This window comes from Enoplosus armatus, chromosome 15, assembly GCF_043641665.1.
Source record: "Enoplosus armatus isolate fEnoArm2 chromosome 15, fEnoArm2.hap1, whole genome shotgun sequence".
Classification (NCBI taxonomy): domain Eukaryota; kingdom Metazoa; phylum Chordata; class Actinopteri; order Centrarchiformes; family Enoplosidae; genus Enoplosus; species Enoplosus armatus.
Window position 1 is genome coordinate 16,317,449 of NC_092194.1, and position 18,355 is coordinate 16,335,803.

At 41.1% G+C, this 18,355-nt stretch overlaps 1 protein-coding gene across 3 annotated transcripts; it reads left to right on the plus strand.

The window, feature by feature from the left end:
• The first annotated feature begins 1,397 nt into the window (after positions 1-1,397).
• On the plus strand, positions 1,398-16,638 carry ptbp1a (polypyrimidine tract binding protein 1a). 3 transcript variants are annotated; one of them, XM_070919856.1, is made up of 16 exons: positions 1,398-1,440; positions 2,239-2,292; positions 2,568-2,598; positions 6,521-6,582; positions 6,738-6,915; positions 7,361-7,507; positions 7,804-7,974; positions 8,501-8,611; positions 8,846-9,026; positions 9,270-9,350; positions 9,540-9,697; positions 11,097-11,130; positions 12,214-12,306; positions 12,747-12,963; positions 13,265-13,342; positions 13,620-16,638. In XM_070919856.1, the coding sequence occupies exons 1-16, from the start codon at positions 1,433-1,435 to the stop codon at positions 13,750-13,752; spliced, it is 1,737 nt and encodes a 578-aa protein (XP_070775957.1). In that variant the 5' UTR covers positions 1,398-1,432; the 3' UTR covers positions 13,753-16,638. The 3 variants fall into 3 exon arrangements, with proteins under 3 accessions (XP_070775957.1, XP_070775955.1, XP_070775956.1); XM_070919854.1 differs by having other exon boundaries at positions 6,521-6,581; positions 6,743-6,915; positions 9,270-9,354; positions 9,517-9,697; XM_070919855.1 differs by having other exon boundaries at positions 6,521-6,581; positions 6,743-6,915.
• The last annotated feature ends 1,717 nt before the right edge of the window (positions 16,639-18,355 follow it).

The window sequence follows — 18,355 nt, forward strand, 5'->3', positions numbered from 1 at the left end:
ATTTTAAACTACGTATGTTGTCTACAGGATCGTGTCCTGACTTGATACTTGTGCTGACAAACCACAGTATCAGGGCAATTACCCCCTTGATTGTGTTGTATCCCACCAAAACCAGTATTGTTGTTCATACATAACAATGAGAGGTGAAAACCACAACACATGTGCCCTGAATCTGAATACCTCAAACTATCTGTGAATTTGAATAGGTCCACACAGTACTGGCCGCTGATTCTGTGGGTTATGTAGGTTGAAGACTTCTCTTTCAATTTCTGATGGCGATTTATATCTATATTTGGCATCATGAAGAAGCAGGTACTGTGGGACTGTAAATTGAAAGGGATTGTGTTGTCTGCTTTTGAATTCCCTTTCCACCAAAGACAGCTAAAACTGGATGAAAGTTAACCCAGTATACGCACATTTTGTATAGTACTGTAGGCCTACATAAGTGCAATTTTGAGGTACTGGTGCTTTACTTGAGTATTATCCTTTCTATGCAACTTCAGCCACTACCACTACATTTCAGAAGTAAATAGTGTTCTTTTTTACTCCACCACATTTATTTGACAGCTGAATTAGTTACTTTGCAGATTAAGATTTTACATACAAAACATATGAGAATTTTATTAAGATAAGATCCATTGTAGATTAATCTACCCAATAGTATGTAAAGTAGTATTGGTTCCAGCTCGTCTATAAATACAATAAATGCTACTTACATAATATTACTGATTAAATACTATAATATACAAAACTAACTTTGCATGAGTACTGACAGTCTAAGTTACATTTAAGTTAAGTACATTTACCTGATTCTGTACTGTTACTTAAGTAAACCTTCGAGTGTAGGACTGTTCCTTATAATGGAGTATTTTTACATCAAGGTATACTGTTATTTAAGTAAAGGAGCTCAATACTTCTTCCACCACTACTCTTTTAAACGGGACACAACACCGGTACTGTGGACAAACTGTGGTGCTCGTTTTAATACACCACTAACAGCACTTCCTTAGTACCTTAGTATCCATGCTGCTGTCATGTACAGTATATTTATATGATATTATATTATGAGAGCCCATATATTTAACCCCCGATTCCCTACGAGCCCTCTAATCCTTAAGGCACGCTCACCTTCTCGTCTTTTATTTTATCAGTGTGGCGACTCAAAGTCGACAGTTAATCACATAAAACTCTATCAAACCTAACCACTTGATATGATGTACTGGAAATTTGCCGCGGCCTTCTTTTTTTCACAAAATGATAGTCGTCTTGTCCAATCGCGACTCAAGTAGAAGCTTGTCCCCGCCTGTTTTTGGCTCTTGAAAGTGCCTGGACTAATCAGCGCTCGCCTCTGTGTGTTCAGCCATTTTGTAAGAAAATCAAGCAAGTCTGCCGCCCTACCTTCGCTTCAGACCTGCAGTTTTTTTCTTGTGCAATGGACGGGTAAGTGAAAAAGAACCACACTTAAGACTTAAATTTTTAAGGCAAACCGACCGCTGAGTAATTTCTTTTGATATTGCGGTTGCTTATTAAAATATTTTGATTCCGATGGCTGTTTCACCTAACCGTTACACCGGGAAAGTTTTGAAACATTTTTTTTTCATCAAAACATGCAACAGTTAGCAGGAGCGTTAGCTAACTAGCAACTGCTAGCCATCGCTGCTACTAACGTTAGCAAACGTTAGTTATGTGAACCGTCTGAACGGACATATTATATCGTTTTATGTAAACGGCACTAACGCTAACTAAAGTAAACGTAACGTGACGAGACTTACGATTTGAACAAACTTTTTAAAGTAACGTACTGACAATACTCCGTCGTTTGCTAACGTAGACATTAGTTAACATTGGCTAACTGTACCTTGGTAACTTGGTTTCACGGGAGCTCGAGCGCTAGCTAAAGCAACGTGTCTCATTTCCGCATTCATTTGTCTGCGGAGTGCTAGGGCCATGTTGAAGATGTCTGGCCTGAACATTTCACGTTGATTCAATCAGAGACTTCTGCGTCGGGTTATCTAAACGGGTAGGATACACCATAGCGCGTTGTTGCAATCAGGCGTGTTATAACGTACTCTTTTGATCACCTGCATTCGACAGTTGAAAGGACTTACAATGCAGTGTGAACGTTGCCTTGAACACGCTTAACGTGAATTTGTTGTCGGGAGACTCGTTTCATCATTTTGTGCTCAGTGTCCGCTTTCACTCAAGTTTGCGCTAATGTTTTGCTTTCCCATTTTACAGCCGCCTAGACGCTGACTTGTACCCTCTGGGATCCGGCTACGTCCCTGAAATTGAGTAAGTACTGTATATGTTTTTGCATGGCTGACTTTTGCTCGAGTCATCTAAATTGCTGTGGTGCTTTCTGAATTTCAAGTTTCGTAAATGTGTTCCTCTCTGAATGAGGAAGTCGGTTTGGTTTTGCTTGAGTAGCACTGTATCTTTTATTTTGTTTATCCAGAGTGCAGAATGTTCTGCTGTTGTGATGAATTGTTTAACATAATCTCATGATAGATTGTGGTTCATTTTCTGTGATTTCCTTTATAATTATGAATTTTCTTTCCCTTTCACAGCAGTGTCCATGACATATCAGTTGGCACAAAGGTAGGCAGTTTTTTTATACATCATCTTTTGCAGCTCTGCTTCTTCTCACGTCCTTTCATTTCACTCACTACAGTACAGAATGAATGCCAACAGTTAAAATTTGTGTGTAGTTATGTAAAACTCTTAGCACGGTATTTGCAAAGTAAAAACTGTACATTTATTGTGACACCCATTGACCCATTTGTCAATTTAAAGTTCCAGTAGGTTCTGTGGCTTTTAAATGGCTTCTATTTTCACATTTATATCCTTATTAGTTGAGTTATGTCAGCTAATTAGTTTTCATTGTATTTACATTTTTCTAAGTGTGACAGGGATTTCTACATGTTCCACTGCACCTAAATTAATTTTTAGGAAACAGAGGGTTAAGAAACCTTTTTACAAGACAGAGTGGAAATGGAAAAGAACTGTGCCGACATTGAGGACTTGAATAACATAGTCTGTCAGTTTGCAAGAGCTTCCTCTATAATTACAGAACTGCGGTCCAAAGTCATTTCTCATATGTAATGAGTTTGCAGTTGCAGGCCAGCTCTCCTTTTTAAAGATTTATGATATGCAACCAAATGGTCAGCACATAGAGGTTGCAGCAACTCTCAAGACTGTGGACATGGAATATTTGATAATTCAATTAGAATAGATTGTCTGAGGTGGGGCTTTATGTTTTCCTGTTCTGTTTCTGTTGAGTTGTGTGGCTGTTGGGAAATGAAACTTCCTGTTGTTTACTGTTGTTGTGTTCCATAATAGCCTGTTGGTCTTACTGGAATGTTAAGAAAGCAGCTGAATCCTGTCCCGGCACTTGTTGTTTATTAAGTCTCATTTCTATCACAAGACTACTCAACCAGCAGCAGTGAAACAAATCAGTAAAGTATTGTCCAAAGTTATCATTTCTAGTGATGAAGGAGCTGTTGCATGCTTGTGTAACCGAAACAGCAGCCCTTCTCTGCATGTTTGTACATGCAAACTTGGGAACACATTTGTAAACTGCTGGTTGTTAACTTGTGTACCCAATAAAAATACCTGCTTAAGTAGGAATCCTTGGTAACATGGCCTTGGGCAGTTATGTGTAGGTGGAGTAATTGAACTCAACATGGGACTGTAACCATCCTCCCACAACAGTCCTCATCCTCCCGACCAAAGGTCTTTACACTGTTTAAACAAGCACTCTGATACACATGCTGTAACAGGGACACACCCCACCCCCTCTATTCATTTCAGTAAGGCCTGTTTTTCAGCATGTTGACAATGCACGATTTAATGGGTGCCGATCGATACTCAGAATTTGATTCCTGATGTGATTCTCTCTTATTCAACTTTTCCTGTTTTCTGGATTTGATGTGCTGTGGTAATGATGATTCTGAGTTATGGAGCGCTGCCTTGCTGGAATCTGTAATTATTCCGTCTGGGCAGAGTGTCTGGCATTCCGCGGTCGCATTCCAATCTCCCCCCTCCAGCCCCCTGGTGAGGCACAGCTCCCTGCCCCCTCCACTGGCAAAGGCTGATCACAGTGAACAAACATGTCTGTACCTGTGCTCTTCTCCTTTGTGCTTTTTGTGAGAGATTACCACCCACCAACCCCCCCTTCGTAGTCCAAATTAAGGTCGCTTGCCAACCCAAGTACAAATGAATCATCTCAGATTTAGTTTCCTTGTAAGATGATAATGTTCTCTTTTTTTTCACATGCTTTTTTTCATCAGAGTTGGAGATGTTCTTTTTTCCCCTCTGTCTTTAATGCAATGCAAACCAGGTGTGATGTGGTGTATCAAACAGGGAAATTGCCTCTAGTTCCCTTTTTTAAAACGAGGTTCAAGGTAGGCCACTGCTATTGTCAGTAAAAGGAAGCTGCTCAACAGTTTGTCAGTATGTGGGCCAGTAATGTGTCATTGTCTCATGAAGGTTACTATTATACTGTTGGCGCCCTGAGCAAACAAAGGATGTGAACAAGTCAATACACATTTAGTTGGTTTGTGTTGGAAAAATGGGTTTGGCACTGTGTTGGAGTCAACCAGCAAACCATTTCTAAACTATTTTTCTGCCATTGGCTTTGTAACTTAACTTTTCCTTTGTGCGGCTCTGCACTCTCTCCAAAAGCTATAGGTATATTCTTCAGTCAATTGTAACACAATCCTTTTTTTATGGGAGTTGATGTTCCTGCTCTGCACTGTAGACTGTCTTAGCTCTGTGGTTATTATTAGAATGAGGAAGTAGGGGGAGAGAGCGAGAGCGAGCAAGTCCTGCCATGGAACAGTAGCCATCAGTTCCCAGGAGGAAGTTAAGCACAAAACCCTGGAAGCAGGCCTGATCTTTCTCTTCCTGTTTGGAGTTGGTCTGCTGACTGATAATGTGACACTGCCCGCCCACGACCATTGAGGGCTGGAGCCACTTCCTTCATTTCTCATGGCTTGCATCTGCCCTTGGCCCATTTATCAAGCAAAATATTGTTTTTTACATTTTCTTCCCACCAACTAGAACACACAACTCTCACTAATTTCATACTCGTATATCTACTATTAGATAAGTTCTAGACTTCAATATGAGCTAACTGGTCACTTAAAGACTGACCATTTTTCTTCCTTTTTGGTTGCATCCTGTGCTTAATAACCATTAACCATGACATTTTGAGTCTTGTCTGAGACTGTCTTGCAGTCTATTAAGTGTCTCAGTGATTGTAGCTCAATGACTGCCTGCCATGTATGCATTCCATGTATGTAAAGATTTGAACATTGGCCATACTAGGGGGCCCCTGATCCTGAAGCCTCAATGAAAAGGCATAGGAATGTCTCTTGTTGCGTTAAGTTCATGAATTGAGATAGCAGGCTTCAGAGTGAGAGTGACCAACTCAGCCAAACCATCTGGAAATCAAAGGGTAGTTTATACCACTGTTTACAGTGTTGTGCTCTCAGAGCAACAAACTCAGTACCCCACACTGCCCCTCTACAATGTTTAGAGGCACCACCAAATGTTCTTTCTCAGATCACCTTATTCATGCCTTTTATTAGTAGACTTTGCAGCCTGACTGGAACCCACTCCCAACACCTTGCCTATTAAAAGGCCAAGATTCACAAGGTGGAGAAGAATGCTTGCAAACCTGCATTACTGGTTGTTGTAAAAAAAAAAAAAAAAACGCTTCGGGGCTCTTCAACTCCCAGAGTGTCCTTGGGGCTCCATATGTGTGTGTGCTGCCGTGTAACAATGCCCCTAGTCTCAGCCCGAACAGGACCTTCATTGTAGAGTGTTGTAGAGCTTAGGCTGCTGAGCCACTTCTTGTGACTGCTATACTTCATCTCCCACAACCACAAACACACACACACAGCCCTGAAACAGCACTTTATATCTACTAAAGAGAGAGAGAGAGGACAGACGAGGCTGTTTCAGCAGACAGTAAACTAGTGTGGGCTGGGAGTATCCCCATCTTGTCTTCCAGTCTAGAGGGCTTCTGCGTGTTATGCTTCCTCCTAATACTGAATTATGAGAAGATGGGTTGTACTGACTGACAGCTACTGTTAAGCTCAGCTTTTACTGCTGACTTGTGTGCTTTAAAGAAGAATAGTAGCTGTTCCTCCTAGAGTGTGATTGGTGGTCAAACATGGTCATTTGGCATATTGCCCCAAGTCACATATAATGGTCTATCATGACTGACTTTAAGGTTTTGAACTAAGCGATACTGTTGGGGAAGAGTAGAAAATGTGAATGGAAGACATGGTTATGGTGTAAAGTCAAATATACCTGATGACAAGCTAGGTCACGTAATTCTTCCTGGTGAGGAAGGTGGTGGGGTGGTTTGCGCAATCCTCTTTTGGTTATCAGATTACTTCCTGCGTTATCACACAATGGCTCAGTAATATGAGAGCTGTGCTCTCCACCTGCCATGCTGTGCCCTCATTGGTGAATGCACTGAAGTGAACCATTGTTTTCTCTCCCTCTGCAGAGGGGATCCGACGAACTCTTTTCTTCCTGCATATCCAACGGGCCCTATATCATGAACTCAGGTAGGGGGGTTGCCATGGAGGGGTGAATCCTTTTTTATTCAAGTGCTTGTTGTGCCTGTGTTTGTGTTGCCATGACGATCAATCCATTATTCAAGAAGAACCAGAGCCTTCTGTTCCCTCCCTGATTCCTGATTGTATCTGCTTCTGTTTTTTTCTTGCAGCCAATGGCAACGACAGCAAAAAATTCAAAGGTGACGTCCGCAGTCCTGGTGTTCCATCACGTGTGGTCCATGTACGCAAGCTGCCCAACGACATAAATGAGGCTGAAGTTATTGGACTGGGACTGCCCTTTGGGAAGGTCACTAATCTGCTGATGCTGAAAGGGAAAAATCAGGTAAGGACTGATATATGCCGGTCTGCTCACCAAACCTGTATGACTTGCACTCCTGGGTAAAATGTATATTGAGGGGACAAGGGATCAGCTTTCTAGCATTCTGTCCTGACCTGAAAATTGTGACAATGACCCTTTTGTCACATCCTCGTGGTTTAGTGGGTTGGACGACAATTCTGCTTGCTGAGATTTCCTGGAGGAAGACATTGAATCCCTCTTAAATTTCTTAATTATCATCTGTTTTCTATTACCTGCAGTGTGTCAAATGGAATTTTGCTAAAAATAATTGACAAATCATGATGGGCAGTGAAAATGCTTATAATTAGAAAGCTTTTCAACGGACCTAAGTTTTTAGGAATGCTTCATAAATGTTACCTCAGAGTGGCACCTTTTTTATTATATGTGATGGGAGAACAAATTGAGTAGTATCTCTGGTTCTCCCCTGCAGGCATTCTTGGAACTGAACAGTGAGGAGTGTGCACAGACAATGGTGAGCTACTACTCCTCTGTCACTCCTGTCATCAGAAACCACCCCATTTACATGCAATACTCAACCCACAAGGAGCTCAAGACGGACAACTCCCCCAACCAAGTGGTAAGGGCACACACTTGTTGACTGTTTGGATTTTAGGCTTAAGTTACTGTTGCAGTGTTGGCTGAATGCATAAAATGTTAATTTAACTTCCTTCCACCAGTCTCAAATTTTATGATCCTTTTTAAAGACTCTGAACAGTGCAATGTAATGTTTGTGTAAGTTCATTGCAGAATTTCACTGGTAAACCATGCTACAAAGTATGGCAGTTGCCTTGAGCAAAGAATTATCACCCACACTCATTTATTACTGCAGACTTTTCTCTGTCCATGCTAAGAAGTTCTTCGGTCCCCTTTTAGCGTGCCCAGGCAGCTCTGCAGGCAGTCAATGCACTGCATGGAGGTGGGATGGGAAGCATGGCCATTGCCGCAGATGCAGGTAGCATCGGAGGAGGAGCATCCCAAAGCCCTGTTCTAAGAGTCATAGTGGAAAACCTCTTCTACCCAGTCACCCTGGATGTACTGCACCAGGTACAGGCCGTTTTTGTAGTTTGGCTGAGCCACTACAGTTACCTAGTTGTTTCAACAATATATAGGCTTGTCCGTTCCTTTTTAATCTCTACACAGACCTTGTACTTTGGGTGGTGGGGTTCTCTGGCTGAATGGTTTCATATTCACTTATCAGGGTTTTTATTTTCAGGATCTCAATGCTCTTGAACATTAAAGTGACACTCTATTTACATAATGTTTTTTTTTTAATTGTTAGTGTTGTTTTTAACACAACTGCCATCAATTACTAAAGCAGACATAGCTGTTTTTCTGCTACTGTACTCAATATGTAAAATTGTATTACATTTTCTGCAAAATACTTTGCAAAGCTGGTAGTGCTACATAAACAAAATATTCATGTTGGTAGTTGTGGGGCTGTTATTTAAAGAATGTATACAAATATATTCCATTTGCTTATATTCCGGAACAGTTGTAATGAAAATATTATTTTTTTCCTTAAGTGTCTTGTCATTATGTTATGCCTAATTGTGATGTCTCCCCTCCCCAGATTTTCTCTAAGTTCGGCACTGTGCTGAAGATCATCACTTTCACTAAGAACAACCAGTTCCAGGCTCTGATCCAATATGCCGATGGTATGACTGCTCAGCACGCCAAAGTGGTAAGACTAGTACAACTAGTGGTTTTTGTCATGATTTTTCATTCTGTGGTTGTTAATATTGAGTAACAGATAACTGGGTGCTTTGTCGCCTTTGCAGTAGGGTTGAGATTGGCCATTACAAATAAACCAATTTAAAGCAAACAAAAAATCAAACATGAAACTGTAGTTAAAGTCACCAGTGGAAAACACATCACATATGTTGTCTTAAGCATAATGCTCCAATATCTGTCTCAGTCTCTGGATGGACAGAACATCTACAATGCCTGCTGTACCCTGAGAATCAGCTTCTCCAAGCTCACCAGCCTCAATGTCAAGTACAACAACGACAAGAGCAGGGATTACACCCGCCCAGACCTCCCCACCGCGGATTCACAGCCCTCCATCGACCACCAGACCATGGCAGCTGCTGCATTTGGTAAGACTGGGACAAAAGTTTTTGTCGGGCTCTGATCAGATTTGTTAACATAGTATGTATACATAGTCCAGTTTCCTTTTGAATTAGCGCTTCTACGTCACCAAAGATATCCTTGATTTATCAGTTTAATTGTTTTTTAAGTATTTTTTTTTCCTTAGATATTTTTTACCCTGGTCATTATGGCAAGTACACATATATGGAGAAGTTTGTGTTCTTATTTTTGTTTGGTGCCTCTTGTCCCAGCTGCGCCGGGCTTAATCTCCGCCTCTCCCTATGGTGGAGCTCATGCCTTCCCCCCAACCTTTGCCATCCAGCAGACAGCAGGTTAGTACGTCAGTATTTGTAATGAGACCTGTATCCCATCTCAAAATAATTGTTTGCGACATACTGTATCTAATTGGCCTTGACGCGAACACTCTTCTTATATTTCCCAGTTTTTATATTGTCCCTAGCAGATCCCTTCACTATGATGAGAGGAATAAGTTGAAAGTAATTCACATTTGTTCCTCTTAGGTCTGTCGATGCCTGGTATTCCCGGTGCCCTGGCATCCCTGGGTGTGGGCCATGGTAGCATGGCGGCTGCAGCAGCGGCCGCTAGCCGGCTCGGTCTGTCAGGGCTCAGTACCACTGGGGGACATCATGTCTTGCTGGTCAGCAATCTGAACCCTGAGGTCAGTGCACTCACTAGGCTTAAACAATTCTACATCCTGCCTCTGTCAGTGCAGTGCTGAGAAACATTTAATGTTAGTACCATTTGTTTACACTATGGTTCGTGGACCTGGATCCATTTGTTCAAGAGCTCCAGTGTTTTGCCCCCCATTTTCCACCATCCATGAGATCAGACTAGTTGGAGTACCCTTACTACTGTTTTTAATTGAAAGGGGGTCATCGAGTCAAAACCTCTTCTCTTTCAGGACCTCTCTGTGTTTGACCAAACCTGCTGCATTTCTGACCTGCCACTTTGCTCACTGTGAATTTTAAGTTTATTCAAAACACTAACTTCTTTTTTTTAAACTTACCATTTCATATCTTCATTTTTGTCCATTAGTTGAAATCATTCTTGAGTTGTTGGAGAGACAATATTACTTTTTTCTTTGTATTTAAAGAAAAACATCATGTCCGTGATTTAGGTCTTTTTGTTTTTTATGTAGTGTGTAGAATGTATAAGTAGTCTGTCACAATCATTACATTTACTGTAGTTAGGTAGTCATTACATTAAGTATGTTCATTTTAAGATCAGCTTTTAAGTTGGAACAGGATTATAAAAACTGATATTCAGATTTGACTGTTTTTATTATATTAATTTTAAATAATCTACACAAACATAGTATGTAATTTAAAAGTACATATTGTCTCTGCCTTTTTCTGTATTTCATTGTTAATCTTTTTTTCTCTTCTTTTTCTCCTAGTGTTCCCATAGTGACAGTGTATTTTAATTTAGCCAGTTCTACTGTCTGAAGCACTACATTTCTTTGTGTATACTGACCTTGTTTTTTACTTCCTTTTTCTCTCTCTTCTTTCTCTGTCCCCCCTCCCTCTTTTTTGTATTAAAACCCCCTCACCTCAACTCTTGCCAACTGACTGCACGCCCCACAACCAATTGTTCCTTCTATCCTCCTCTCCCTTCTGCCACTCCTCTGTTACTACTACATCCACCCACCCAACCAACCCTCTTTCTCTCCAATTTGGACGCCACCCACAAATTGAAAATACAACAAAAACACAACATTGGCAACCCTTTGTCCCCCCTCTCGATTTTGCCATCATCTGTCCTGCCACCATCTTCTTTCTTTCCTCTACCTCATCTTCCTCCTCCTTTTCTCTTCCTCCTCTCTTACTCTTTTCGAATCCTTCTCCTCTTCTTGTCCTATCCTCATTCTCTTCGTCCCTCATGCCTCTCCTTCCTCCATGGTACTGTGGCCTTCCTGTGGACCTCGCTGCCTGTGGCCTGCGGACATGTCCCGACTCCACTCCACTGTCCTCCACTCCGCTCCGTCTCTTTTCCCCTGTCCCCTGTTCCGTATCCCCCTTTGGCCCCCTGCCCCGCTGCTCCCCCTGCTGTCTCTAAAGAGCGTTACGCCACACTGCCTCTTTATTCTTTTCGGTACGTTATCATCCTTTCATCTCCTTTTTTATTACTACTGTTACCTGGCGAGGTGGGCATGTCTTGTCTCATGTTGTTGGCTTTGTTTTTTTAACCACTGATGGCTCGTCATCAGGCTCCAGGGCTATGAAGGGTGGGGGTGTCTGGTTGTGTTGGGGTTTGTATGACCTGTTTTGGTTGTTGTGGGTTTGTGTGAGGAAAGTAAGGTGAGAACACCACACAAAGCTGCAGCATTTCATTTAATTTTAACAGCAGTGGTTTACTGTCCATGGGCAAAAAACTGTTTCAGTTTTTCATCTTCAAAGAGCACAGCCCCTCAATGGAAATATTGCCTCAATAAATAGAAATGGGGATCATTTTGTTCGGGAATGAGGCAGGAAGCTGATCTAAATTTTAAAGTATCACCCTCAGGAAAAGGATAAAAGTCAACACTTTATTTGGTTCCGCACGGTCCAATTTTATGCCATGAAAATTCATCAAATTTCATTTTTGTTAGGTTGATTTTGCTGTGGTTGCCATGAGTCACTCAGCAGCCATACATAGAAAAATGAAATGCTGCTGCTTTTTGAGTGATTGTGAGTTGACATATCCCTTGGATTATGTCACCATATTATTCTTTTGCAGTCTCTGTTACTCTAATGTAGGTATGTGCATGTTTAGTTTATTCCTGCATGTCTCTCTATTAGGCCCTCAAGCTGGTCGAGAAATCAACTTTTTCTTCACTGTAGAGCGATCAAACCGATCTGAACCACTTATATTACCACCCTTTGATTTTTGTCTTCAAATCACTACCTCCCCCTTCTCAAGCATAACCATTTTAGCTTTCAGCATCTGTAATTGTTATCTAAGAGGGCTTATGTAGGCTTAGTTCTAGAAATTCCATGCACAGTTGAACAGAAAATTAGTAGACTAGCCTGACAATTACTTTCTCAGACGTGTTCATTTAATAGCGGTATGAATGTTAATGGCCCTGATTTGATGGTTTAAATAGTTTTTGTTGCTGTGATTGGCTGTGTGACTCCTGTTATGCTTGTGGTGTTCTTTGTTGAACTTGTATTGTGACACCCTCCTCTTCCTCCTTAGGCGTGTATGGCGATGTGATGAGAGTGAAGATCCTATTCAATAAAAAGGAGAATGCTCTGATCCAGATGTCTGATGGCACACAGGCTCAGCTAGGTAGCTACGCTCTTGCATCAACACCATTTGCTGTCTTTGATCTATCATTTTCTTTCATCTTGTTCATCTTCTTCATTTTATCATACATTGTTTTGAGCCTTTACTTAGTGGGCCCCAACCGAGCAAACAGGACAGGTCTTCCTTTGATAAATCACTGATTGCCTGTTGTTTAGTTTCATTTGTTTTACCAGTCATAACTACACTAAAAATATCAAATTTGATGCGGATGCATATGTGTCAGGTAGGGTAAGGATGGAAATTGATCAAAAGTCAATTATTTAGCCTCATTCGGTCTCTGTTTAACTAATAATAGAAATGAATCCTATTTGTGTGAAATCTGTCTGAATTCAGTTTTGTATAGAGTTGTATGTGGAAGCCAGGTTTGTGTGTGTGTGGAGTTCTTAAAAACAAGTGCTGACTATCTTTTCAATGTTTCTCAGCTATGAGCCACCTGAACGGCCAGCGTCTTCATGGCAGGGACATGCGTGTGACCTTTTCGAAACATAGCACAGTGCAGCTTCCCAGAGAAGGCCACGAGGACCAGGGCCTCACAAAGGACTTTGGCAACTCACCGCTGCATCGCTTCAAGAAGCCTGGCTCCAAAAATTACTCCAACATCTTCCCACCCTCTGCAACACTCCATCTCTCCAACATACCGTGAGTGCTGCTGCAAGAGCCTCATTTTCATTCCCACTCTCTCCCCAGCAGCTTTTGTGCTCTAAGCTTTTTCCTTTGTAGTCCTGACTCATTTTTTTCTATATTTAGTGCTTGGGATTAAGTAGTTGTGACAGTATTTTCTAAACATGCTACTCGAGAGGTGCATTTTTAGATTTAATGATGCCTCTTGTGTCTTGTTTCACCATACCAGTAAATACACACACAAATGCAAATAAGTAAAGGGAATGTAAACCCACATAAATGCTTTATGTTGATTCACTGTTTTCCCCTCTGCTTTCAGGCCTTCTGTGGTGGAGGATGACCTCAGGAGGCTTTTTGCCAGCTCAGGAGCCACAGTCAAAGCCTTCAAGTTCTTTCAGTAAGACTCAGTCCAGCCACTCTCAATTTTCTTGAATTCTTATGTCCTTATTTGTGTTTTGAATTCATGCCTTTCTTCAGAACACTCACTTAAAGCAAAGCCACTTAAAGCAGTTATTGCTGTGTTATTCTTTGTTTAGTGTTTGAGTAAGGTGTCTTGTAGAGCATCAGGAGAAATACGTCTTCTAAGTACAACATAGTAAATAGTAAGCAACCCTCACAAAAGTGGGCAGCGTGTTGACACTTTCAGAACAAATTGTTGTCTCTTTATTTAACAGAAAGGACCGCAAGATGGCCCTGATCCAGATGGGCTCAGTCGAGGAGGCAATTGAGTCCCTCATCGAGTTCCACAACCACGATCTTGGAGAGAACCACCACCTTCGAGTGTCCTTCTCAAAGTCCACCATCTGAGTGCCTTTTCTTCCCTCCAAGTCTGTTGCCATCTGAATGCTACTTTTGTCAAAGTTGCCTTCAGTGGAAATGGCCACGATTATATATTTATAGCTGTGGTTCTTTGTAGAACGTTGCTCCCATCCACCCCCATTTTTAATTATTTCCCATCATTAATAGGTTTGGGTACAGGATTTAATTGATTCTACGTATTGATTCTGTTTCCAATTTTTGTTATATCAAAAGACCCCATAACATGTTAAATGCTATTTTCTTTTGATTTACTTAGGTGTTTTTAATTAAAGTAGACAAATGGAGTATTACCTCTTGCCATTCACAAATTGATAGTTTTACACTTGTTTGTATTTGAGCTAGAATTGCTAACATTGGCTGATCCTGGGGCATTATTACTCTGACCACGGACGTCAAAAACCATGCATGTTAGACAGACTTTTCCACTGCAGGAAGTTGTTTTTGCATTAGTGATACATTTTCCTGTATCTCTACTCTCTTTTGTGAAGCTTAGCTTTACTTGTAAGCGGTAGGTCCTGCTAGTAAAGATGTAAACACTATTCACGTGCATTGACACATGTAAACAAATAGGTCCACACTTAGCTCAGGAATCATTAAGTGGAATCAAAGCGTGTTTCTGATGAAATCCCTGGTTTTTATACAATCGAAACTGGTTCCATTTCAGGACAGGTTCTTGGTACCCAAAGCTAATCATTGTGTCCCATCATAAAGTTTTGAGTGGGGTCCTGGGAAACGGCAACATTCTGCAATGAAGCATGGTATTATATTGGAGGTAAAGTAGAGGCAGCTGATAAACTGTCACTTTAGACCAAATCGCTAAAAAAAACAAGACATCCTCCACCATGGATGTATGCTTATGTGGATGAATTGTATCCACACCAGACACACTTCAGCATTCCTTTTACTATGATAGTCGTGTGGATATATCTGTGTGTGTGTGTGTGTGTGTGTGTGTGTGTGCCTTGTAGAAATGCCACTTTGAACCTGTTTGGCCAGTCAGAAACGGTTTGAGACAAAGGATTTTGTTTTGGCTCACAGACCACCCAACAATTTTTTTTCCCAGTATCCATTTTTTTTTTACTCCCCCTGTACCTACCCACCTATTTGCTTCGGGGGATTCATACCACTATCTAAAGTTATTCAATAGGGACATATTTTGCTTTCAATATCTTATCTATAGTCTTGTGCCTTACTTTGCCCCAACCACATAGCCTAAAGCCTTGCTCTGGCTTCATTTGGAAAAGACGTGGCTATCAAAATGCCTTTTTTTCATGCCTTCTGGTATGTACCAGCATTGTTAAAATGGGGGAAAGTGGCTCATTCAATCTTCTGTTTCTTCTTAAAAACACAAATGTTTATCTAAGGATTTGTATGCATATTATCCCCATTATATGTATGTAGAAACTATGAATGTAAGTCAGTTAGATGCCTAATATTTTTGCTAGGTTATGTAGTTCTGTTAGGTGTATTGTGGCAGGAGTAGAGCTGTATTCAGCCTTCCTGTCGTACAGTCCCCATTCACCTCCATTTAGTCCTTTCTCAGTAGGGACAATGGTGTTTGGGGCTTCATTTAACCATATTATGTTCATCTATATGTGGACACATATATATTCATTTATCTTTTCTTTTAATGTTAGCATTTACATGTGTATCACTTCTAAGCTTAACTGATACCTATATGTAGTGGCTGGGTTTGATCATTATCACAGTGCCTTGACTCCTTGAGTTTTTAATCTGAGGCTGAAACACTTTCTGGCCTGGTCAGTTGACTTTGTTTACCTCTCGTTCAGGTGTTTTATCTTACCTGTCAGCAAAGATGCCTTTATCCCATTATATTCAGGTAACCCTACCTGTGAGAGGGCAGCTTGGAGGCATTTGTCAATTGAAAGTAACAACAGTCCTGGACTGTGTCTAAAAACCCAGTATATTTTTTTCTTAAATACAGGATTACAGGGTGGGCAAGCCCTCACCCATTCCTTGTCTGTGTCCATTTATGCCACAGTCAGGTTCTTTAGTGCACTTTTCCTCAATGATAGGTCCAAGTTGGCACCATCACGCTGAAGTCTTAAACGTTGTCACATTCCTGCGTGCCTCAAGCACCAGTTTCCACAGCCTCGACCACTAGTTTTGGACCAGATACAGATGCGCTCTGTCTCTATTTTTGTAAAAGATTATTATGCATGGTTTAACGAAGCTTCATGTAGCTGCAGACGGTTATGCTGTTAAGGACCAAAGTATCTTCTACCCCCGCTGTTTTGTAGTGTTGTGATTTCTTAACGTTTTTTTTTTCTTCACATTCCTGTTATTCCACAAGTACACAAGGCTTCAGTTTCATTTTTCCCATTTCTCAGATGCCTTGGACAAAAGTCGCATGAAGTTGAAATATCTTTTGGGTTTCAACCTATACTGTATATTGTATCCCTTTCTGTTTGATTGACTTTACAAAGCCTACTCTGGTAGAGATTGCTTTAGAATGGATACTTCATTGAAATGTTGACGGTGTAGAAGATAATATGCCTTTCCATTTTTGTTAAAAGCTTTTATTTTTCTCTCCTTTTTTTTATATGGGGGCGGGGTGGGGTTATTGTATGAAGCGGGGTTGATGGTTGTATATATTCATGTTTTTGTACCACAAAATCATTTGGATTATATCCACTTTACGTTCAAAACATGTATATTTTGATAAAACAATACAGACCTATTAAGCTCTCTGGAGCTGTAAAAACAAAAAAAACTTTTGTAACACAAAGACATTAAATCTATCTGAACACAGAAGTGTCTCTGTATGTGCCCCGCTCCCCCCCTTGCCATTCTGTTCTTGTCTCTTGCATCTTCTGCTGCCTTCAATAAATCTTTAGTTTGTTCCTTCTTTCATCTGGCCTCATTTGGTTTCTGTCTCTTCCTCCCTGTCCTGTGGAGCTGCTGCTCTGTAACGGTTAACATCTCGTAACATTTTCCACATTTCCCATCCTGTTTACTACTGGTGGGGTTTTTTAATCTTTTACTATATTTCCAACTTTGTACTCATCCCATCTGAAACTTGACTGACTGCTCATCTGGGCTCAGCTCAATCCTGTCACAATCCCTTGATGAAACCGCTGCGATGACGATGATGATGGCAGGGTGGAGAGTTAATTTGATATGCAAGGCTGGATCCTTGCTATTCTCAATGATTCTGAATAATCCTCCATGCTCCTGTGCTCTGCTTTGACCTTTTCAGTTTAGCAGGTCTGTCTGACTCTGAGGAGATGAGCCAGGTTGCTGTGGAAACCAAGTCACTCTATCTCATAAGATGAATAATTAAGATAAAACACAAGCACGGCTATCAGGCGTATCTGGCTTCCATGTTTATCACCAAGTTCCTCGGGGATGTGAGGAAAAACCTCAATGACAAACCAGTTATGAACCTCCTGAGCCACTAGGGGGAGGTCTTGCTCTCTGCTGGTAATCAAAGGCTGTTGAGCAGAGGTGACTTTACCTGCCACTCACACAATGTCAATAGTTAGTGGCTTAATCTCAAGTGCCTCCTTGGGCTTTCTGGTGTTATACCTTTTTTTTTTTTCTTCGACTTCCTTACAGAGCGGTAGAGAGGATTAACCTCAGATCTTCCCTGCCTTTTGAGAGAGGGACAAATGAGAGAAAAGGAGAATTGAGTCCAGTGGTGTCTGTATTTGTGGCTGTGAGGAGCTGGATTTTGTTGTATAATCCCAGCAGTTTGTGGGGTGTGGGCTTTAATATACTGAGCTCCAATTTAGTGTGAATTCCACAGCGAAGGTACTTGTTTCTCTTCTGTTGTTACTTTGCATAAGAAGGCATGTTTGAAGGTCAAAGGAAAGACGGATACCTGGCTTATGCTTGCTCGGCGTAACCAACATGACAGAAATCTCAACAGCTTGTTTTAGGATGCTGAAAGAAGGCTGTACTCTTGGGCAGATAATTCATTTTAATGTTACCCTTAAGGTATTCAACACCTTTGCCAAAATATGTACAGGTACCTGTTTTTAAAACTCCTCTTCGGTGTATCCTTAGTAGTCAGGAAACTCCATGGCAGCAGCTTGGCGCTTTGATGCTGCTTTGATACCTCAGACCCTTGTTTACTTGCAGCATCTTAGTATTTCACTCAGCACCAAGAGTAATTTAGAGCAAGGAGCAGTCTACACAGAATCCTCTTTGGGATATATTGAAATGCAAAGAGATTGTTTAATTGGGTGGATGGGTAAGTCAAAGTAAAATGATCCAAGCATAGATGTTTTTGGGTTTTCAAATTCCAGAAGTTACTGGCACAAAATATGGCACTTAATATATTTTTAATCTGTCAAGACACTTTTTTTTAGAACTGAAACTGGCAAGCACCATGTGTACAGCAAGGGCAAACATTTATTTTCCAAAAATGCTCTGATTTGACACCAAAGAAAGAAGCCACACTGTATGTACCATAAGCTCTGTTACAACATCAAAAATGTCCCTCCATTTGTGCTTTCTACTAGTTCAGTGTGTCGAACATGTTACTTTACCCCCCCCACCTCCTCTCCAGATCCAGACCCTCGGGATGATCCTGTCTCCATCTAGCGCTGTGTGTGTGCACTGGGAC

Coding starts and splice junctions, on each gene's coding strand:
- ptbp1a (XM_070919854.1), top strand. Junction 8,612..8,845: donor CTGCTCAGCACGCCAAAGTG/GTAAGACTAGTA, acceptor TATCTGTCTCAG/TCTCTGGATGGACAGAACAT. Junction 11,131..12,213: donor CTGCCTCTTTATTCTTTTCG/GTACGTTATCAT, acceptor CTTCCTCCTTAG/GCGTGTATGGCGATGTGATG.